Source organism: Nicotiana sylvestris, chromosome 7 (genome assembly GCF_000393655.2).
Source record: "Nicotiana sylvestris chromosome 7, ASM39365v2, whole genome shotgun sequence".
NCBI lineage: Eukaryota > Viridiplantae > Streptophyta > Magnoliopsida > Solanales > Solanaceae > Nicotiana > Nicotiana sylvestris.
Window position 1 is genome coordinate 164354284 of NC_091063.1, and position 24112 is coordinate 164378395.

A 24112-nucleotide genomic window follows, 5' to 3' on the forward strand; every position below is an offset into this window, starting at 1 on the left:
AACATCAAGGGCAAGGGTATCATCTGTATCGAAATTATACCTTTGAACTGCTTCGTCCATTGGACAATGTCGCCTTGAATTAAACTACCTCCGGCTACAACTTCTTTGTCAATTGTTGTTATGCACAAAGGATACATCCCGAATTTTCTGTTCTCTTTTTTCAACTATACATACACCCTAAAACCCATATCATTGTGTATTTTCATTGGCGTGCAATTTCCTTCTACTTTGTATTGAATTTTAATGGTCTTTGAGCTCAAATCTATGTCCAGTTGCTTAGAAATTGATGCAACCACATCATTATACGACGCATACTCCTTTATCAGTATTCTCTCAATCGAATAATCAACGTAGTTACTCTCACTGTTTCACTTTCCAGAATGACGCAATAACACTGTTAAACTTGCCATATACAAAATCGAATTTGGACGTATTTCTGTATACAATTGTATCAATCTCGATTTATCTTGGTTGAAATTGTTTTGTACGAACTGTAACAAAGGAACTGAAAAGAAAGAAGGGAGAATTGAAAATCCACAGATTGCTCTGTTTTTGGATACTTTCGGATGGAAAATCTTTAATGAAGGGAGAAATACAGATTATGGGTGATATATTGTGTTAGTTGAGTTATATTAGGAGACTATTTGCTAAATTGATTTTCTTTCCGTTTTAAATCAGTTGAAAGGTCCCTTTTTTAAGGAATATACGTTACTGTATTCAATGATACAGCTCTTGAATACAGTTGAATACAACAACTTATTAGTTGGACTTCTATGATTCACGCCTCTTTTTCTAATATATTCATGAATACAGTAGTCTAACATCAAATATATCTTATAACAACTGAAAACGTATCTACAGACTGTACTATAGCAAATGATATCTATAAATAACTAATTACCATTAAAAGATGGTGCTTTATGAAAATTTCCCATATTTATAACATGCAAAGAAGGAGATTGTTGGCATGTTATAGGTTTGAGCAACAGAAAAAATGAAAATTCTTCAACAGTGGATAAATGGAACTGTGGAAGGGATATTTAATATACATATAGATAACACACACACACACACACACACACATATATATATATATATATATATCCGATAAGAAAATTGAATAATCCGCCCCCAAACCGATAAGCCGTTAATAATAAAATTTCTAATTTGTTCCCCATCCGTTAAACCGATACCAATAAGTCATTAAGCCACTTTTGCGGTTCGATTTTCGGTTTCAGTTAGGTTTTGTACACCCCTAATTATCGCAGCTTCCTTCCCAAAGGAGAAAATAAGATCTTCAAATAACAGAGAATAAAATATAAGCAATTGACAATATAATTTCGTAATGCTCCTATAAGTTATGATAAAGGGGATTTATATAAGGGCATAATATGTAACTGTCTTGCGCTATTTAATTCCTTCCCGTTATTCATATTTATTACATTGATTATCCGTTAAATGGTTAATTTGCAATGGTTAGGGTAATAACAGTCATTCGCGCATAAACAGAAATTATGTCGATCTCCAATGTGAATACCTAACATCTGGTGGAGGGAAAAGAGAGAATATGTACAAGGATATTCACATGCATCAAGTTGAAAAATGTTTGAGGGCCAAAATTAAAATAAGAAAAAGATATATAATAAAAAAATTCTCTTTTGTTTTCTTAGCATATGAGACCATCAAAGTTATGAAGTTGTTTACCCGATTTGGCATTGAATTGAATCACTAACATAGCTTAATCATCAAAATGAAAATCTGAATGAAGAAAAATAGTTGACACAAAAAAGCATTTAGTCTTTCTATCACCATAGACGGAAATGCAAAGAGCTTGATTATTAGTAAAACTTTATATAATAATCTTAAGTTAACTCTTACATCCACCAACTCATAATTCTTTGTTTTCCCTTACAGTGACTTACCCCCTGGCATGAGATTCTATGGAGTGAAAAATATAAGTGTAGAAATAGAGGTACACAACTTCCTTTTACAATCTTTAACAATATACAAATGATACAGGAGCTACATATTCAAATTATGGGAACAAAGCGTCTTAATGATATCATTGGACTTGAACAAATTTTCAGTAACTGATGGAAAAGAAGAAGGGACCAAAGTTTTCTACAGTACGGAACTAGCGATAGTAGCTATTCTGTTGGTAACCATATTGCTGTTGATGATCTGACTCTGGAGTGAAATTGTGTGATTCCAAGTTACTCCTGAGGCGCCAGCCTTCAGGTTCCTTCAGGAACTGATTTGACTCTATATAGTTTCGGATATTCACAATCACCTTGTTCAACTTTGCATCGCCTCGATCTTTCAATGCAGTTAGAAAATCTTTAGCAATGATATCCAACATCTTTCTGAATTGTGTCTTATATCTTTTGTGTAGAGCAAAACCTGCCATCTACGTAACCAAGACATTTTCTTTTAACTCCTACCCCATTTCATTAACATAAAAGGAACTGAGAGAGCTTCAACTTACTTCAAGAAAAGCCTGCAAGGCGGCTGCAGTATATAAATTTGCTGGGAGAACATTTAAGAATCTGGCTATCCATGCCCAACCTTCTCTGAGACCATGCAAATTTTGGCAGCCTTCAACTTCAGTCTGCCACAAAATGCAGTTTACTACTAAATCAGTTACTATAGGAATGAAGGAAGGAAAAAATCTTGTACTGTTGTTACTTGCCTTCCATACGCCCTTAGTTTGCTATCGTTTCATACATTGTACTGTTATTACTGACTATTAGTACTTCTTTCATACTCTCTTTTGCTATCTTGTGTTCTGTTTTTTAAATACCTTGTATTGCTATGAGTGCTTCTTCCATCCTTTCTTTACCCTTAGGTCTATCGGAAACCGTCTCTCTGTTGGGTAAGGCTGCATACATCCTATCCTTCTCAGACCCCACTTGTGGGATTACACTGGGATGTTATTGTTGTTGTATTATTTGGCTGAGCACATCTGACCTCCAATTAAACAAAATGTGCAGTTCTAGTCCAATCACCAAATAAATATAACAGGATGTCATATTCAACTAACAAATATTAGTTTGGGATTCTGTTACTTCTCCATCAAACCTCAGGCCAAAGGAGCTCTGCAGTCTGCACCAAGAACTCCCTAAACAAAATTCCTATACGTGGAATAACAAATATTAGCACAATCATATGGCTTTGATCATTTCTGGCAGCGTACTGCTCGGTCACAACCTGTAGCACTGGTAACTAATATTGCAAAAAGGACATCTTGTCTAGAATGTTTCCTGCTCTGCTGATGAAGTTGGTTCTGTTTGTGGACAATGATTCACATACTGAACTGAATGCTAAACCAATTGAAATATTGCTTTGTCAAACTGGAGGATTTCGAATAACCTGATGAGATAGTGGCTTTGCTTCTGTAACCCCGGATAAAATTCAGCACTTTCTATCATGCAAAGCTCTTTAACTGGGTCGGAGAGCACCACATCTACTTCCCCAACCTAACATGAAAGCCGCTTCTGCACCTGGAAGGCTCTTGTTTGGATGAAGCACAAGTCTCCAATATTGATGTCTAATGGTGACTTTATCAACATGAGGGATCCATTGCAATCTTTTTTAATCCCACTCCACTGCTCTGAGCTAGAAAATGGACATTAGAGACAAGTAGTTGAGATATGTTCTATAGTTGAGGGTAAAGTCCTTCAGATTTCAAGGCAACCTCTTGAGTCCCTTCAAAGTCATTATTATGCATTTTCTTCTCACGGAGCTCTTTAGCCCCTAGGGCTTCATTTGTTGCACCCCATCGCAAATCGCAATCAACTTATATTCGTCATGCTCAATTTTGTGTTCCTTATACCTGGGAGCGAGTGACGAAGATGGGTTTATCACACTGGCGATGGCTTCTTATTGAACGTAGAGCATCAATTAAGCACTGATCCACTCCAAATATCATGTAGGTGGAAATGCCAACATAATTTCCATTTTGAAGGGCACACACATTCTCAAAGAGAATTGGTCTCTATTTGGAGGCTTTAAAGGGAACCTAACAAGAAGTTGAAGTAAACCACAACTCAAAAAGACGATGGGCACGAATTATGATGATTATATGTATATTTGGTACTCCCTTTATTTTCAAGTTGAAATCATCAATGCATAGAAACAGCTAATGTTGGTGCTAACTGAAGGAGGAAGAATGGCCAGGTTGATGGAGAAACGACTGAATCCAAATTGATGTTCTGTTAGTTTCAATGAGTGATTGGACCAAAATCCACATTTGTTAAATTGAAGATCAGATATGATCATGCAAATAATGCAGGGACTAAAACCGGAATAAAGCAAAACTCAGAGGCCAAACCACTATTTTCCCAAAAGAGTAAGATAGACGAGAGTGTCGGCAACACAAGCATTAAGGATTCTTGAGGATAAAAGTAACAAATGTCTAAGCAACTGACCTGAACAAGAGCACCATATAATTTCATGTATGCACTTAAGCGATCCACATAACTATCAGTACTTTCGATCTTCCCATCTTCCTCTGCATAGCCAATAGCTTTGTAATAAGCTTCTTTTGTCTGAAATGCTGTCTGAAGTGAAAGAACACATCAAAGTTAATTTTCGTGCAGGTAGTATAGTACGATGTGAATCATGGGGTGCAGAAGGTTAACGTCTGCGACAAGTTCTTTTCTCATCACTTAATTTTAGAAAAATCATGCTCCAAGACAATCAAGTAAAAAGAATTCCACAAAAGACAACAATGAGATGTGTAGATGCCAAACAGGTAATACTAAGGTAAATAAGAAGTACCTCTGAGTAAATAATGTACTTAGGAACTGCGTAAATGCAAACTTTATCCAACTCGCCTATGAGAACATCCATGGCAAGAGGGACCTGTGACGAAAAGCAAACCAATATGTAAGGATGGTAATCTACATTAGTTAGTACTTTCTGATCCATACTCATGATCCCTTTTCAAACACTCAAGTCTCCTGTCCTAAATTAAACCTTTTTATGTTAACCATCCTAGAGCCCTTCTCGCGCTATCAATACAACCTCTAGATTTCCCTTCGTCAGAAATTCCTGACATCTACTTTAAATTCGAAGGTATTCCCCATTTTTTCCAGCAATTCACCTTTTGGGCTCAGGTCTGGATAGTGAGTTTGGATGGAAAACAATTTTATTTTTGGTGGTTTTAGGAAATTTAGCTTCGGGTTTGTGTTTGGATATGGCTTTTGGTAAAAGTATCACTAAATCCTTAAGCAATTTTTTAGGCCTTCAAATGGGTGAAAATTAAAAGATTTGGTTGAAGAGAAACAACAAATATTTTTTTGGAGAAAAAAGAAAGCGGGATTCTAAAGTGTAAAGTGGAGATGTAACCAGTACTTAACCAGCCACTGTACTGGCAGCGGAGGAGGGGCTTGCCTGACAATTTGAGACCCCAATTTGTTTTGGTTCTGGAGAACAAGTTTAGGTTAGAAAGTTTGGTATAAGAAACAAGCATCCTTAATGTGAAGTCAAAACGTGACACTCAATCTGGGACTGAGCATGACTAGGTTTAGATGAAAGCATATTGGTTTTTTACTGATTAGTGAAGGAACAAAAATGCTTTAACTGCTTTCTTTTCAGTTATTCAAGTTGATCACCTGATTATAAGACAGCAAGAACTAATATTGACCTATAATAGCAAGAGGACCAGAACAATATCATAACTACCTTTGAAGTAACAAGGACAATTACACGACCATACGCATAGACGGCACTGTTAAAGCTTCCTGTAGGGTTCACGCACAGGGACACAACCTATAAAATTGAAAACCAGAATCACAGTCAATATCCTTAGATGTTTGGACAAAGCTCAGATAGTAGAATATATTCAATATACACTAATCAACTGCTGCATCAAGAACCCACAATTTTCTACAAGCATAAACATATGCAAACCCCAAATCCCCAACATCCGTCACCGTCCCGTGCCCCTCCCGAAAAAGAAAAGGAAAAAGAGAAAGAAGTAAAAACAATGACATCATAAAAGATACCTAAAGAAAAAATCCCAGTTGAAGTACTTCAGGATTTTACCTTCTGTGCAAACATCGCAATGCTGATGGATTGTGGACATGTTGAATCACTGATTAGCTTAATTAATTCATCTGCTTTCACTCTGCACAAGGAAAAGTAACATACATGTATCAAACATCAATATAGTTCTTGCACCTCATGAAGTTTATACCCAAAACTGGTTCAAAAATATAGGTCAAAGCAACCAAATACGTGACTTAAATATGGGAGGTAGAAAATGGTTTCAACAAGAAAATCATTAAAGCTACAGGAGATAGGGCTAACAATCTAAGAGACGAGTTTCCAGGTACCTGACATTTTCTTTTGTACCAGTGATAGTTCTGATTCGTCTGGCTATTTCCATTTCATATTTTCGGTAAGCCTGTTAAGAAAGAATTTGTGTTAAACTATAGAATATCAGAAGTACCCCAAATCCGGATTGTGGAGTAGTTGTAGTAGTAATTTTATAAAATATCAGAAATTATTAACCCAAATTAACATCCTTAGGATCTCAAATAGAACTCTGGACTAAATCTCGGTACGCTAAGATGGAATATAATAATTCAAAATGCATCTGATGACATTCCAACTAAACAAGCAACTATTTCTTTTTCTTTTATTAAAAAATGACCATATTAGCTGGAAGGTGCAAGTAGCATGCATTTAGGATAAAATGAGAGAAGATCACTTGAAATGGTACGTTAGTGTCCTTCGTCAACCTACAGATGCAGCAGTCCATAGGCGTGAAACTATGTGGAGTCAAGGTGTTAAAAAGAGGACGAGGTAGACCTAAAATCACATGGAAGGAAGAAGTTGTCTTGAAAGAACTACAATTACCTGGAATCAATCAAGACTTGGCTAAAGATAGGCATAATGGAAGAAAAAGATCCATATAGGTGAAATCTACTACTTGGGAACAAGTTTTACTTGTTAATACGTAGATTTTGGACCTATTGCTTTTCTAGGAGTATTTTGACGTAATCATAGATTTCTATACCAGTAAAAAATACTGTTGTCGAATTGAGGGGGGTTTAGCTTTTATAAGAGGAAGGCAAATCATGGACGCGGCTCTCATTGTTAATGAATGTTTAGATTCTAGACAAAAAAGCAACAAGCGGTGTATTGTTTGCAAGTTAGACATCGAAAAAGCTGATGATATGTCAATTGGAACTTTCTGATGAACATGCTTGAGGATTTGGGATTTGGTAGAAGATGGATCAAGTGGATTTCCTTTTGCACCAGTACAGGTATATATTCTGTCCTTGTTAATGAGAAACCGGTGGGGTTTTTTTTTTGCAGCTCAAAGAGGTTTACGACAAGGAGATCCTCTTTCTCCTTTCTTATTTTTACTGGTGATGGAATGTTTTAGTAAATGCTATCTGTTACATATGTGAATGGAGAAATAAGAGGATTCAGAGTCAAAATAGTAGCCAAATGCCATGGAAATCTAACATTTATTGTATGATGATGATACTACGGTGTTGTCTGATGCGGAGATTGAGCAACTTAGGCATCTGCAGCTCAAACTTGTATATTTTGAAGCAATTTATGGTCTTCATGTTAACTGGAGAATAAGCTTTTCATATCCAGTTAATGTCATCACAAATTGCAGCAGACCTACTGGAACTTTAGGGTGTCAGGTTGGCACTCAGCCAACTGTCTATTTGGTATTGCCTTTTAGGGGCCAAGCATAGAGCTAATAGTATATAGGAAGCAGTCTAGGAGAAATGTGAAAGAAGGCTAGTAAACTGGAAGAAACAGTATTTATCAAAGGAGGAAGATTGGTACTAGTTAACAATGTGCTGGGCTCAACATATGTGATGTCTCTTTTCTCTTTGCCTAGTAAGGTTGAAAAAAGAATTGACAAGCTACAGAGGAACTTTATTTGGAAAGGTAATAAAGAACAGAGGATATTTAATTTAGTGAACAGAACCTATCAAGGCAAAGGAAAATGGTGGACTGAGGATTAAAAACCTCAGAAAACACAATAAAAGCTTGTTGATGAAGTGGCTATGGAGATATAACTCGGAGGTTGATGCCCTTTGAGTTGGTGTGATTAAGAACAAAAATGGAGTTGAGAATCAATGGTGCACCAGAGAAGTAAAAGCTGCATATAGAGTCTCAATTTGGAGAATAATTAGAGCTCGCTGGTCTTGTTTCACGTCTAGAATAGGTTCAAGGTGGGCAATGGGATGAGGATATCCTTCTGAAGGGGATATGTGGATTGGAAATGAGCCTTCATTAAACTGGGAGATCGACAGGGCTACAACATTTTACAACCACTTAAGCACATTCAAACAGTTTACTGATTTAGAAGATGGCATCACAACAGTAAAAGAACGTTTAGTGTGTCTTTTTGGAAGAAAATCTGGAATACAAAAGCCCCTTTCAGGTAGCTTGTTTTACCTGGATAGTGAGCAAAGAAGATTGTCTTACTTACGAGAATTTACAAAAAAAGAGGGTTGGTTCTATGCAATAAATGCTTCCTATGCGGGAAACAACCCAAGAGTATTCGGCATGTGTCTTTGCATTGCCAAGTTACTGTCCAACTGTGGCAGCTTTTATGAACATAATTGGTCTGCAGTGAGTAATGCCTAGTTCAACAACTGATTTGCTTAGCTTCTGGAACATAATTGGGCTTAGTAATGGCAAACTTAGATGGTGTAATACGATATCTTGTATTTGGTGGATTATTTGGACCGAAAGGAATAGAAGATGCTTTGAAGACTCTGCTAATTCTATCATTAGGATAAAATCCAGATGTATTATTTTGTAAAAGCACAAGGTGTAGAATGGAGAATGCAAATGATACAGAATCAGTCCTACAAATGTCAGAACCCCTAAAGGATTAGAAGGGGCATACTTTTGCTGTTTTTGCTTCTGTAAATACTGTTCACCTGTTTGCAGCACATCTTTTGTGCTTGTTTATATATAAATTACCTTACCTTTCAAAAAAGAACCAGTAAAAATATAAAGAAATCTTAATATCATTATTATTATTACTGTTTAGATGTACTTAACTTATTTTTCACTTTTATTTTTATTTGGTATGACGATGACATGAGTTGAGCTTCAATGGAGAAACATGGTCAGCGAGGGTTCATATAGCCAACCTCAACTTGTTTGGGATTGAGACATACTTAGTTGTTTTTGTTGTTTATTTCAGCTAAAAGAAGACTCAAATGAACTTATCAAAATGTTTCAATAACTTTTTCAAAAATGCAAGGATCGCACAGTTAAATGTAAGCAGTTCCAAGAGCTTGAACCAACAACTCCCGACAGATAATTGGATGGGTAAATGATTATGTTAGCAGGGAAAGAGTTAACTTTAAAAGTCATTACTTCCTCTGTCTCATGAAATGTGAGACTACTTCACCGACCACGAAGTTTAAGATGTTAATTTGACTTTTTGTTAATGTATTAGTAGTGGTGGAAGAAAAATATAAAAACAGTTGTTGAAAAATTAGTCTGATATAGCAAAAACACATAAATGTATATAGTTCCAATGGCTTTTAACTCTAGCAACTGTGCAAGTCAAATAGAATAACAGTATTAATAAAATGGTGTCAAACATTTGGGATATCCAAATGGAAGAATGCCATATAAATTAGGATAAAGGGAGTAACTGTTTAGGAACCCTCACTCCAGAGCCTCTGCGAAGAACACTTTACTTTATGCATCAAGAAGCATAATAGTGTGATAAATCAGCAATGAAATTTCAAATATTGTTTTGCAAGGTTACCTTGTTAGAACGCGATCCCAGCGCTTCATTCTGTGAAGCTATTTCACTGCAAATCATCAATCTTTTCTCCTCCAGCTTTTGAGCATTTTCTGACACCCTGATTGTATTTCCTGCTATATCCAAAATTGCAAACTTGAAATCTACGCATATATTTACAAGCATTAGAAATAGAAAGAAAAACAACATCTAAATATTTCATCTTGCCACTTGGAGATTGGCGTACAATACATTATTTGATAAAAGGATATTATCCAGTTGACTTTATAAAAAGTACTTAAAAGTTCTGACAATAAATCTTTATATTTAGACTATGGAGAAAAAGACTAGAATAGTCCTTTAAATATAGGGGTAGCTCTAACTTGGTCTTTTATACATTTCATTGAGCATGAACACTCCTTTATCTTTGTAATTAGTGAGCACCTTTAGTCCAGGTTAGTCTCAAGACCATTCACTAACAGAAAAGATACCACCAAAGGCTAAAAAAAATAATGGGACTAATGGAACTAATGGGAAAAGAGACAACACTAACGGAACAGAAAGAAGCCACAAGTATTAGCTTATGGAAATTCGTTTACCAATTGACGAAGTTATCAAACTAGCGAATTATGTTTCTCTGTTCTATCTAACCAAATCATATCTAATTCTAAGCAAAGCATATCTATTACTCCCTCCGATTCAAAATAAGTGATTTTTTGGATGTTTCCACACAGATTAAGAAATCCACCTTTTAACATTAATGAGCAATGAAATTGACCATATTAACCTTTACTATCTCACATAAACACTCCTAACACATACTCCAACACTATTTACTCCAAGGATAATGTAGGAAAAAAATAATTAATTCATTCTTGAAATCTGGAAAAATCACTTATTTTGGACCACAAAAAAAAGGCCAAAAAATCACTTATTTGGACCGAAGGGAGTAGCAAATTATGACATATTAATTGATTGTCTCAGTATACTATTATTATTGATGGTAGAAAAACCTTTTCCAATCAAAGAAAGAGATGGACTTTTGAGCAGCAATTAGTGTTTGGTCAAGCTTTTAAGAAGTGCTTCTAAGTGTATTTTTTCTCAAAAGTGCTTTTCAAAAAAAAGTGCTTTCAAGGAGAAACTATTTTTTCTGTTTCTCAAAAACTGCTTCAGCTTCTACTCAAAAGCATTTTTTTTCCTTCTAAAGCTTGGTCAAACACCTTAACTTTGGGGGGAAAGCACTTTTGATCCCAAAAAACGCACTTTTGGCCCAAAAGAAGCTTGGCCTGTTGGCCAAACAGGCTATTATTCAGTCTGCAATAGCAATTAGAGAACATTAATCCAGAATAAAGATTGACATTTTGCTCAAAAAGATGAGAAAACAGACGAGAAAGACAACATCAGTGAAATGATTTCCATGTTTCTCCCTTCGAACAGATTTATTAGACTTGCTGACGAACAATAGCAACAACACTAGTTCTACATCAAATCAATTTTCATCTCCGCTCCATCATGCACTTTCTCCGCATTGGTTCTCATAAACCAGTACACCGCAATTGCATGGTCCTTGGCCACAAAGAAGTTTCACAGCTTTGAAGGTGACTTGTAAAAATCCGATGGTTCATCAGACACATATATACTGATCAGTCACCCGCTTAATATTTTGTAGTTCTCAAGACTTCATTCCCCAAGTTCACCTCTAAAACCACTGTGTTTTTTTACCACCCCACATCCCCCAATGGAGGATGTCAAAAGCATGGCTGTGAACAATAGACCCGGATAATCCCAAGTAAGAATATTTTAATAAGTATATTTATTAGGAATATATCTTGGAGAGAGTTTTATCTTCAGAGTTAGTCTCTTTCCCAAAGGCCTAGTTCCCAGCTTTTAAATTTTGTTATCTTTTCCGTAATGAATAGCCTGCAATCTAGCCCTGGATCAGAAGTGTTACTCCCTTTGTTTCAAAAAGATTGACACTATTTCCTTACTAGTCTGTTTCAAAAAGATTTGGCACCTTTCAATATTTTCTTAATAAGAAACATTTATAAGCACACAAATGCTATGACAGATTTCAAACCAGAAGTTTCAAAAGTCTTACAGTCACACAAATGTTATGGCTTATTTAAGACCACATATCTCAAAAGTCTTCCCTTCTTTATTAAAGTTTGTGCCAAGTCAAACTAAGACAATCTTTTTGAAACGGAGGGAGTAACTTTTTACAAAGATAAAGGACTGTTTATGTCCAAATTGAATATAAGGGATCAAAATAAATCTAACCTTATGGCTTATACTTAAAGAAACAATTAGGGTTTTTCCTCTTAGACTATGCACAGAGCATTTTTGACAAGGCAAGGTAGTAAAAAAATCAGGACCATTTCTCGATTTGCGCTTGTCATCCTTGCACAGGGGCCATCATGCTAATTTTCTATGTGTCATTCTAATTTTATTGGATGTCCCCGAAGGGACATGCACATAGCATTTTATTTTAAGTTATTATTTATTTGAAATAAAATGCCTAACATAAAAAGAAAAAGAGGGGTAGGAGGAAGGCCAAATCTTCACTTCCACTCCCTCACTAAGATTACACAGTGAGACATACCTGCTGAATGTTTATGAATAGTGACTTCCTTTGAAACCTTGTTAGCCTCCGAAGGAACATTCATCAATGACTCAGATACCTTCTTCTCCACAGCAGCTGCAGCTTCTTTTGCTGCTTTCCTCTCAGCTTCCAGAGCTGCGGCTTTTTCCTTTTCAACTCTTTCAGCTTCCAGCCTAGCCTGCACCTGATGGAATCAAACTTATTATTAGTTATTACCCACAAGGAGAAAATTCAATCACAAACAACAACTTTGTAATAGATGCAGCATGAGGGGAGACAAATAGACAGCTTTTCACAGGAAAGCCAGGGATGCTAGAACCAGGGAATGTGAGCATTAGCACTAGCAGAAGTATGCCACAGGAAAAAAAAAACAGTTCCAATAAATATTAAGTTAGTAAATTAACACAAGCACAATTACTTCCTCGTTTGACGAGGATTCTCACAAATAGTTAACTTTGTAAAATCCTAAAATCACAAAACGGCAGGCGACCAGAAATGCAATTGGATAAATATAACTTTCTAAACTTTTTTATCCTTGAAGAAACTTTTCTACTAAGCATATGAGAGAATTTCCAATGAGCATATCAAATTGTGCATCTCTCTCGATAGGAGTAAAACACATACCTTGGCTTCTGCTCTGATCATTTCTTGCCGGGCTTTTTCTTCTTGAAGAGCTTTTTCTTTCCTCTTGGCTTCTTCACGAGCTGCATCATCTCTTATTCTCCTTTCTTCAATTTGGGATCTGTGTTCGTGATCCCTTTGTACAGCAGTTAGGTGATCATCAAGTGCTTCTGCACTACAGTAATACAATTGAAGTTTATAGTATATTTTTACTAAAATTAAATTGTAGGAACATGAAAATGGTGATTAAATTTTAAATTCTAGGTACTCCAAGCATGTATAGAGTGAACAGGAAACATTAACAAAAATTCAATATTTGTCAGTCGCAAAGTTTTTTTATTGAGACCAAGGGCATGGAGAAATTTTATTACGTGAGTTGCATAACCAACATTACTTATGTGAGTCTAATTTATTTCTTGACAAATGGACTCATGTTCTATTTACTTATTTTAAAACATAAAATAAAAAAGGCAATGTTTAAATCTAATCTTTTTCCTAATTAGATGCTTAACTAGTGCAATAAAAGAAAAATAAAACAGGAAAAGATCTTCCCAAAATGATTACTAGGTCTACTCTTTCATAAAATAAAAAAATTAATTTTTTTTTAAGGATTCATTCTACGGTGAAGAAGAAAACATATACTTTGTACTAAAAAGTATGGAGAATCAATTTGCTGACAATGTGAATTTTGACGGCGAAGGTAACCTTCAACATGAACTTTATGCAATTTATTAAATTCAAATGTTCCTATTTTTTTAATGGAAAATGTAATCTAATTTCTTTATTATGTATGTGTAAATATGGCCCCTCTAATTTAGATAATACTATTGTAGATCATACTATTAATAATCAAGATTTTTCTGTTTTATTTTTCTTTTATTGTCCACCAGTTAAGCCTCTAATTAGGAAAAAGAGTAGAATTAAACATTGCCTTTTTTAACTTATATTTTAAAATAAGTTAAACGGGAACATGAGTCCACTTGTCAAGAAATAAACTAGACTCACATAAATTATGATGGTTATGTAACTCACATAGTAAAATTTCTCAAGGGCATGCATGTTGTTTGAATCAGAAAATATTCACTTGCAATCAAAGTGACATGACTTCCTGTTGGTGTCCCTTCTATACAGTAACTCGGCTCGCCGCCCATATCCCTGAATCTGTTTTACACCTTCATCTGTAATTCATGTCAACAATAGATGATGAGCAAATCACCCCATTCACTTTCATTCCCAACCTAAACAACATTAGTGGTTCATTATCAATTGTCAATCTAACATCCTTAGTGAATGTTTTTGTAAGTGAATTCCTCACAAACCAGCTCCTATTTAAGTAATTGAGATTTGATTGGCGTGTCTTCAGAAATTATATTATTTCCATTGGTCCTAGAGTAGCAGCAGCAGCAGTTGAAGTGAAGTCCACAGCACGGATAAAATGTATACCCTGGTCTTTAGTGATTAAACAGATAATTTTTCCATCAGTTCCAGCAGACCACCATTGGACCAAAACCCACTGAGAAACATCTTCCTTGTTATACATCATTGAACAAAGAGAAAACTATTAACTAGATGACAAACTTAATGCAAAAACAAGTTTTTTTTCACAAAATCAGAGTAATACGCCTTACATTTTACGTTGGTACTGCATGTCAAATTTTCTGTTCATTTCCCTTTGAGCTTCAATATTTCTCTCCACCCGTTCAAGTGTGGAGGCAAGCTTCTCATTCTCATCCATGAACTCAGCTTCAAGTGCTGATAGTTGATCTCTCATTTCATCCTGTTGTAAGGTAATAAGAGAAAGAGATTCGGTTTAATATATTCATCCCTTCTTTACTTTTCCTAAGTGAAGCAAGGCGTGGACATGGACAGAGAAAGTTAAGGAAGCATATAAGTGAAGTTACAAACCGCAATAGTTAGATGGTGCTCATGAGCTAATTCAGATAAAGCACTTTCTACTAATCCCACTTTATCCATTAGATCATGTTGCAGTTCAATGCCCAGGCCTTCTTCAGAATGGTCGCTATCACTGAAACAACATGAGAAATGCTGCACTAAGTATTAATCAAGAATGAAACGGAAGTCTATTATTAATAAAAGACACTTGCAAAGCACTGGCTTATAACTTGCTGTACTACATGACGTCCATGAGTTTAAGGAACCATAGGAATAACTTTATGATGCACCTGGAAAAAACCTTTATGTGGTAATATTAAGTGCTTCCGCACCCCCTGCACCCACACTCCACCCCCGTCAAACATACACCTATCCTCCTTATTTGGCTAAGGATGTCGATGTCCTAACTCTTGGCTCAATAAGTAAATGCTATAAACATGTAATGCCTTAAACAACTATAGAGCCAAGCAATTATGAGATGTTTAACATGGGAAGGGCATTCATAGCAACATATTTCGCAGCTTGTTTCTCTGTTCTAATAGACCTCCTCTCATTCTTACACACTATAATGTTTGCAATTGTTGAGTATTTACCTCAGATAGATTTCGTCACAGGCAAAACGTTTTCCCCCCTTAACAAAATGATTACCAACTTCATCCTTAGTGTCTCTTTCCAAATCCTCCATGTCGTCATCAGACACTTGCATAATAAAGCCTCTCCGAGAATTATTCTTTGAAGCCGAGAGTTCTCTGTGTAAAAACAGATAAGACAATAACACAGAAAAATTACTATCCAAATGGAACTAAAATACTTGATGTGATTTCACTAAGAAACCTTATTAAAATAACATACCGAGATTCTGCTTTGGTAAAAGGTATTGGAAATTCAGATGATCCATTGAGCTTCTTCTCTATCGAGTTGAGCTCGACCAGTAAAGCATCAAAGCTCCAATCAGGGTTTGGATCCAGGGTCACTCCATCAACATTTTTAGGCAACGGAAGTAGCAGTTTAACAGCACCCCTGAAAAAAATAACCATAACTCAGCACAAACCAAGGAACAAGTAAAATATTATAGTTACAGAGGTTATAAAAAAAAAGTTATAGTTCCAGAATTTCTATAAACTTGTAGCAATAAAAGAAAAACTGAAATGTGATGTTCTTATCACTACAACTATGAGAAAGGTATTTTGTCAAACATATGCATAGAGGTCACATGAACCAACCCCTCCCTAAAACAAAACTAAAAAATGGCATCAATTTTTCATGGACTACCACAAATAGAGAAAGAGGTGAAAAAATGGGTATAGGAAAAAAGTAATAACTTACATTATTCTTTTCCTGCCTTAAGAACACCTTTAAATAAAGTTGTTGTGTACAACGCTGGCTTCACACACTTGAGTCTTGAAATATGATATATAATTAATTACCTGTAATTGAAAAGCAAAAGTTACAAACAGAAAATGTAAAGATCATAACATGAACACCCATAAGGGAAATTTGAAAACTAAACCCTAATATTACTAATATAGACAAGAGTATGAATAGGGGGGAAAAGATAGCGCAAAAAGGGATAAAGGCGCTGATTTGAGATCGAAGTTTCATTCTTTACATTAATTTTCTCCAAGATTTATTTAACAAAAGGCTCTGCTCTCTGTGAAGCATCTACCTTTGAAGTTTTCTTGCATTTGCAGTTGTGATTTCTTGAAATAATAGCTATAGAAATTCAATAATATTAAATGGATTTTTTTACTATTCCGAATTGGATAAACGGAATTTTGAATAAATCATAAGCTGAGGGTATGAATTTTGAGAAATTGAAGAGGAAGTGATGAAGGGTGGAAGAAAAGGAAGCTTAATGTGAAAGAGGAAGTGGAAGTGCTACAACAACAACAACAACAACAACATACCCAGTATATTCTCACAAGTGGGGTCTGGGGAGGGTAGTATGTAAGTAGTCCTTACCCCTACCTTCTGAAGGTAAAGAGGTTATTTCTGAAAGACCCTCTGCTCAATACAACAAAATCACAGCAGTTATGACAGAGAACGACGGCAAACGAAATAGTAATAACATCCAAAAAATAAAACTAAGCAAAGAGAACCTCAGGTAAAAAAAATATCAATCTAAAAATAGGGAACACAAGGGTAACACTAGTACTACAGCTAGGGACACCAGTCTAACATTTGTTTCTATAAAACTTGCCTTTCACTCCATCAAGTATCTTCCTACTGCACAGCGCTCTTCCAGCACTAATTCATTTCATCAATCTGCTTTAATTGTATGTGATTCATGCTCATCTACCATGTCATTCTCCTAGTAGACTAAACCTATATATCTGAATTGTCTTCATTGAGACACACGGCCCCATTTAATCTTACTTAGCTTTCTTTTGACGGGGGCTATATGAAAGTGTATTCTATCTTGGACCTACTTATCCTAAAGTAATTATACAAAAGTCGGTATTTCGAACAATTCCATTTCCAAAACTTGGAGACAACTATCTCTCTATGCATTACCTAACAAGTTACAATTATCTATGGCGCTTCTACTATGACCTTATGAAGTTCACTCTAAGAATGTACCTCCACATACCACTATTAGTTTGCTTCGGTTCATGGAACGGGAACGAGTCACAACTAAAAATAGATCTAAAACAAAATTTGCACGGATAGGTCTCTTTAGATCATATGACATACCCATTAAGAAACCTTATTTCTTAATCATTTCTCAAGTCAGCGAATTTGGAAAACTTAAAATAGTAAAATAAATAAGCAATGATTGTTAGAATCATAGTTTCCTTGAGTTCATTCACTGTAGGGACAAAAGGCACTGATAAATTGTAAAACAGAACCATACAAATTTGAATCACTAAGTTTAGCATTCCAAGTCGCTACTAATCATTTCCAGAATTGTGAAATGCAATTTGGTATTCACTAGGGTTTACCAAATCATAACACCAGCATCAAACAATATGATTTTTCACGTTATTTTCCATTTTGTGGGCGCGGGGTGGAATACTCCAGGGTCCACGCCAGATAACCGAATGCCAAAATTTATAACTCATAGAGTAGCTAATTAATTTGCATAAAAATTCTACGGCAACAAAAATTAGAAGAATTTGAATTTGGATCTAAAAAGACTCAATATTACAAGAAGATCCTAACTTCAACAGAATTAAGCAAATAACCCTTTCCATTATGTTAAGACTTAGATCTTGTCAAAGAGTATTTCAATATTAGATTGTATGTTAGATTATGTCTAATGGTACATTCAAAGATTGTGGGTAAAACTCATGATCTTAGGGATACATTTTTGAATTATGTCTCTAGCTTTGTGTATGTATATATTCTAAGTGTAATCTATCTTTTGAAAAAAGAAGTGAAATACACTTACATAATTCACATGGTATCAAAGCCTCTACGATCTTGGTAGAGACTCAAATACTTTTTTCGATTGCTTTTTCCGGCAGTCACTACTCCGGTGGATTTTTCCGACCACCTTTTCCGGTTGCTTTTTCCGGCATCCACTTCTTCGGCAGATTTTTCCGGTCATCTCTGACTTTCATTTCAGATACGCGAGGGTCGACCATTCATTGCGGTCTTACCCATCACATTTTCTAAAATCTCCGAAGCAGTTTTCGGTCATATCTTGTTACCCTCTGACCCGATTCCATTAGTAAGCTCCTTTCCAGGCCAGATCTTGTGATTTTGGTGAGAAGAAAAGAAAAGTATTCTGTTGAGTCTTGATTTGGTGGGTAACTTGAGAGGGGATTTTTCGTTTAAAGCAGAAGAGTAAAATTTTGGTTTTGAAAAGCTTTTTCCAAAGTAAAGCTTTCTTTATTTCAAGTCACACTTTATTACTTTGTCTTTACATGTGGGAGCCATTCGTACAAGTTTTCTTGCCCAACAAAGTCTTCTATTTCATTACATAGTGCCATTACTTTTGTCCTCTTTCCCACATTATTTTGTACACTTGCCTTCTTGAAATTTAAATATCAAAATGACAGGTGCGTCCTCCACGGCAGAAGAAGTCAAACCATTTTTCTCTCCAATTTTGAATCCTTCCACTATTACTACGGTTAAATTACAAGGTAGTTATGAGGATCACTTAGTCAAAATGCTAGTGTAAAGACTAAGTGGACCCGAATTGATGCACAATTGTGTAATCTTTTATGGAACTCTTGGGATCCGAAATTACTCAACTTGTTTCAGTGTTGTAAAACTTGCTATAAAGTTTGGACTAAAGCTAAAGCTTTGTATACGAATGATATACAACGAATATACAAAGTAGTTTCAGATTTAGTCCAACTTCAGCAGAATAATCAAGATATGGCGAGTTATTTATGACAAATAGATACTTTGAAAGATCAATTTGACTCGCTCATGCCACTTTCTGCAAGTGTCACCACCCAGGAGCAACAAAGAGATAAGTTCTTTATGGTTTTGGCACTGAAAGGACTTCGATCTGATCTCAGCCCTATAAAAGATCAGATCTTGGCAAGCTCTGTAGTCCCTTCATCAGTTGAGGTTTCAGCTCGGCTATTGCGTATTGGAACAGAAATACTTGATACTAATAAAGTGGAGACATCTGTATTAGCTGTGCAAAATAAAAATCCACAAAAACAAAATATCTATCAAAGAGGAAAAGGTAAAAGCAGCATACCATACTACAACTATTGCAACAAGCCAAGACATACTCGACAAACTTGTTGGAAACTGCATGGTCGACCACCACGTACAAACAATCGCAGTACAGCCCACATAGTTCAAAATGGTGGTGAAACAGATGATCAACATGCTAATTTTATTACCTTATCTGGGGTGGATTATAGTGATTACCTGCAGTATCAAGTGGCTAAACAACTGGCACCTCACAAACTGGTAATCTCTTTGCTTGTCTGAGCAGGTCTTCACCCAATTGCTCATGGATACTAGACTCTGGTGCATCTGACCATATCTCTGGTAATCAGAATCCTTTCTCAAACCTTATTCCTTCTTCAATCCTCTCTGCGGTTACCCTTGCTAATGGCTCGCGAACTACAGTAAAAGAAATAGGAGAAGTGCAACTTCTTTCCTCTATCTCTTTAAACTCAGTTTTATTTGCTCCTGAATGCCCATTCAATTTGATTTCCATTAGTAAATTAACCAAAAACCTTAATTGTTCCGTCACTTTTTTTTGCTAACTCTGTTGTTGTGCGGGACTAGAAAACGAGGAAGACGATTGGAACAGGATATGAGTCGCAGGGACTATATCATATGTCCAAATCACAACCACCATTTGCCTTCACTTCCGCTGCATCAGCTGATCTAATCCACGGTCGTTTAGTCCACCTGAGTCTTGCAAAGCTTCAAAAATTAATTTCTAGTCTTTACATATTGTCTTCTTTTGAATGTGAGTCTTGTCAGCTTGGGAAACACACTCGCACCTTGTTTCCCAAAAGAGTCAACAATAGGGCTTCATCTATGTTTGACATTGTTCACTCAGATGTTTGAAGTCCTGGTCGTGTTGTTTCAAGTTTAGGATTTCAGTATTTTGTTACCTTTATTGATGACTTCTCCCGCTGCACATAGGTATTCTTAATGAAAAATCGTTCTGAATTGTTTTCTATTTTTCAAAATTTTTGCGTTAAGTTAAACAATCAATTTGGTGTTTCAGTAAAGGTATTACGTAGTGACAATGCAAAGGAGTATTTATCATCTCCTTTCACTAGTTTCATGTCATCTCAAGGAATCACTCATCAGACTTCTTGTGCATATACTCCTCAACAAAATGGAGTTGCCGAACGTAAAAATCGGCATCTCATTGAAACTGCTCGTACCTTACTTATACACCATCACGTTCCTCTTCGTTTTTGGGGAGATGTTGTTCTCACCGCTTGCTATCTGATCACTAGGATGCCCTCTTCTGTGTTGCAACATCAAAGTCCTCACTCAATTCTCTTTCCATGTCAAAATCCCTATCATTTACCTTTGAAAGTGTTTGGATGTACTTGTTTTGTTCATGATCACAGTCCTGGAACTGACAAACTCCAACCAAAATCAATTAAGTGTGTCTTTCTTGGATACTCTCGTTACTGGAAAGGTTATAAATGCTATGATCCAAAAGCACATAAATATTTGATCTCTGCAGATGTAACCTTCTTTGAGACATCTCCCTATTTTTCACTAAACACTACAAGCAGAAATTTGATGCGTCAAGTTTTGCCAGTGCCAATACTTCTTGTGCCGCAGGCTAGTCTTCCAGACGGACCTCAGGCTCTCCTCCTCCTTCCAAGTATACTCCAGACGTGCCAGTCCTCTAGCTAATACTAATGATAGCACCACTCCTGATCTAAATGCGTTGGTAGCTCCCAATGACTCATCTCTTGCTCCTACATCACCTCCAGTCATGCCTTCGTCAAATGCAGTAACTTCACCAATTGCCATACGCAAAGGTATACGCACTACTCAAAAACCAGTACGATTTAACTGCTTAAGTTATCATCGATTGTCCCCATTATATTATACCTTTGTATCTGCCTTACCTAATGTACCTATACCAAAGACTGTTGGCGAAGCATTGAAACATTCAGGGTGGAAAGGTGCTATGATCGACGAAATGACTGCTCTAGAGACCAATAACACTTGGGAATTGGTCCAGTTACCGGAAGGAAAATCTACCGTTGGATGTCGGTGGATCTATACAGTAAAGGTAGGTTTAGATGGAACAATTGATCGGCTGAAAGCTCGCCTTGTTGCTAAAGGATACACCCAGATTTATGGTCTTGACTATGGTGACACATTCTCTCAAATTGCCAAGATTGCATCTGTCCGACTACTTATCTCCTTAGCAGCAATGCACCGTTGGCCGCTTCATCAACTAGATATTAAGAATGCTTTCTTACATGGTGAGCTTGCTGAGGAAGTTTATATGGAGCAACCTCCTGGGTTTGTTGCTCAAGGGAGTCAAACTTAGTATACCGTCTAAAACGTTCACTATATAGCCTTAAGCAATCTTCGAGAGCATGGTTTGGCAGATTTAGCTCTGTTTTTCAACAATTTGGCATGTCTCGAGGTGAAGCAGATCACTCCATTTTCTATCGACATAATGGTCCAGAAAAGAACATTTATCTGGCCGTCTATGTTGCTGACATAGTCATAACTGGAAATGATCAAGAAAGAGTATCTGAGCTAAAACAACATCTATTCAGCCACTTTCAAACCAAGGACTTTGGGAAGCTAAAGTATTTTTTGGGAATCGAGGTAGCACAATCCAAGACCAGTATTGTTATCTCACAAAGAAAATATGCTTTGGACATACTTGAGGAAACATGCATGTTAAACTGCAAACCTACTGACGCTCCTATAGATCTAAATGTCAAACTCGTCCCTAGACAGGGGGATCCATTAGAAGATCCTGGCAGATATCGAAGACTGGTCGATAAACTAAATTATCCTACTATCACACGACCTGATATTTCATTTGCAGTAAGTGTGGTTAGTCAGTTTATCCAAGCTCCGTGTAAAGATCCCAGGACAAGGACTATTATATGAAGACAAAGGTCAGACAAACATTGTTGGATATTCTGATGTTGATTGGGCAGGTTCTCCGTCAGATAGACACTTTACTTCTGGGTAATGTGTCATAATTGGGGGAAATCTAATCTAATTTCTTAGAAAAGCAAAAAAGCAAGATGTTGTTGCCAAATCTAGTGCAGAAGCAGAATATCGAGCTATGGCCCTCGCAACATGCGAGCTTATTTGGTTGAAACAACTCCTCCAAGAGTTACAATGTGGTGAGTTCAAATAGATGGAGCTTTTATGCGGCAATCAGGCTACCTTTCATATTGCTTCAAATCCAGTTTTTCATGAAAGAACGAAACATATAGAGGTGGATTGTCATTTTATTATGCAGAAGATCGAGTCTGGATGCATTGTCACTGGATTCGTTGGTTCAAATGACCAATTGGCAGATGTTCTTACTAAGTCCCTTAGAGGGGCTCGGATTGAATACATTTGTAGCAATCTTGGAGCATATGACATGTACGCTCCAGCTTGAGGGGGAGTGTTAAGACTTAGCTCTTGTCAGAGAGTATTTCAATATTAAATTGTATGCTAGATTATGTGTGATGGTACAGTCAAAGATTGTGGGTAAAAGCCATGATCTTAGGGATACACTTTTGAATTATGTCTCTAACTTTGTGTATATATTCTAGGTATAATATATCTTTTGAAAAAAGAAGTGAAATACACTTACATAATTCACACATTACAACAATATCAAGAACAGGATAAAACAAAAACTAAGCAATTAATTACAACCCCAAATTTTGTGCTACCTCAGAAATTCAGAAGAAGTTAGGAAAATAAAAATAATTTCCTTGAAGTAACGGAAAATTTGAATTTTGTAAGATATCTCCAAGGAAACCAAAAAGAAAAAAAAAAGACAGAAATCCCTAGCAATTCCAACCAACAAGTAAATGGGCTCAAAATAATAAAGAAACTAAGGGAATTAAGGATGAAATTGATGGAATTATCGGAACAAAAGGGAGGTTAATTTTACCTCTCTCGAGCTAAGCCATGGTTTGTTCGGTGCGAGTTCCTCTTGCAGAAATCAGAATACCAGGGTATTTTTCTCGCGCTTAGCTTTTATTCGATCAGAGAGCGAAAAACACAAAGAGGAGAAGAGAGATAAAAATGGCAGTACTCCAAAACACTGCCACTTTGCTCCCTTAAACGGTTAAACCCCTGCGCCCTCCCTATATATGATTTTTTTTTGTCCTAAACAAAAAAATAGATCGATCTCAAAGCACAAAAGATTGATAAATTTGTCTCAAGGCCAGATAACCGAATGCCAAAATAAAATAATATTAAGTTATTTTAGTTATAAATAAAATACTAGGTAAAAATATATTATATCTATACTATATTAAAATCACAAAGGTCTTTAGCAAAATGTGTTCGCCTTTTTTAACCTTTAAATCTATATTTCACATTGGACAAAATTGTAATTTTAGTTTTTTTCGAATATTTAGAAGTTTTAAATCGACTACAATATTATGTATTAAATTTTTCCTTATTTGAACTACTCCTAATAATTGGGAGTTTAAAATCAATTAGGATTTAACTTATATAAATTATTCCTTACTTGAACCACAAAAGTACTAATTTATGGGTATATATAAAGGAATAGTAGGACAGAATTTCCTCACGGCCTTCATGTACTCTAAAGTAAAAAAACCACCAATGTAAGTAATTTTTTACACCTCTTTTTATTT

The 24112-nt window shown here is 36.0% G+C and overlaps 1 protein-coding gene and 1 non-coding gene across 6 annotated transcripts; both read right to left on the reverse strand.

Annotated features, from left to right (window-relative positions):
* Positions 1-1817: 1817 nt before the first annotated feature.
* On the reverse strand, positions 1818-23620 carry LOC104231651 (mRNA export factor GLE1-like). Of its 5 annotated transcripts, XM_009784679.2 has the most exons (17): positions 23398-23599; positions 16766-16862; positions 16185-16285; positions 15711-15878; positions 15452-15607; positions 14871-14991; positions 14594-14742; positions 12969-13140; positions 12345-12528; positions 9770-9882; positions 6339-6409; positions 6049-6130; positions 5686-5772; positions 4780-4863; positions 4428-4559; positions 2486-2608; positions 1818-2407 (listed from the first exon to the last, which is right to left on the reverse strand). In XM_009784679.2, coding segments are annotated over exons 3-17 (1917 nt in total). In that variant the 5' UTR covers positions 16187-16285; positions 16766-16862; positions 23398-23599; the 3' UTR covers positions 1818-2134. The 5 variants fall into 5 exon arrangements, with proteins under 5 accessions (XP_009782981.1, XP_009782982.1, XP_009782980.1 ...); XM_009784680.2 differs by lacking the exon at positions 16766-16862 and having other exon boundaries at positions 9770-9879; positions 23398-23620; XM_009784678.2 differs by lacking the exon at positions 16766-16862 and having other exon boundaries at positions 23398-23620.
* Positions 12106-12211, reverse strand: LOC138874300 (U6 spliceosomal RNA). The gene has a single exon (XR_011401340.1). It is a non-coding gene; the product is annotated as a U6 spliceosomal RNA (small nuclear RNA).
* Positions 23621-24112: the final 492 nt, after the last annotated feature.

What these genes read in the sequence shown, in the direction of transcription:
- LOC104231651 (XM_009784678.2), bottom strand. An exon ending in TATTCATAAACATTCAGCAG is followed by an intron (nt 9,883 to 12,344) that starts GTATGTCTCACT and finishes TTTTGGATATAG; the next exon opens with CAGGAAATACAATCAGGGTG. An exon ending in TATATGGTGCTCTTGTTCAG is followed by an intron (nt 2,609 to 4,427) that starts GTCAGTTGCTTA and finishes ATTTTGTGGCAG; the next exon opens with ACTGAAGTTGAAGGCTGCCA.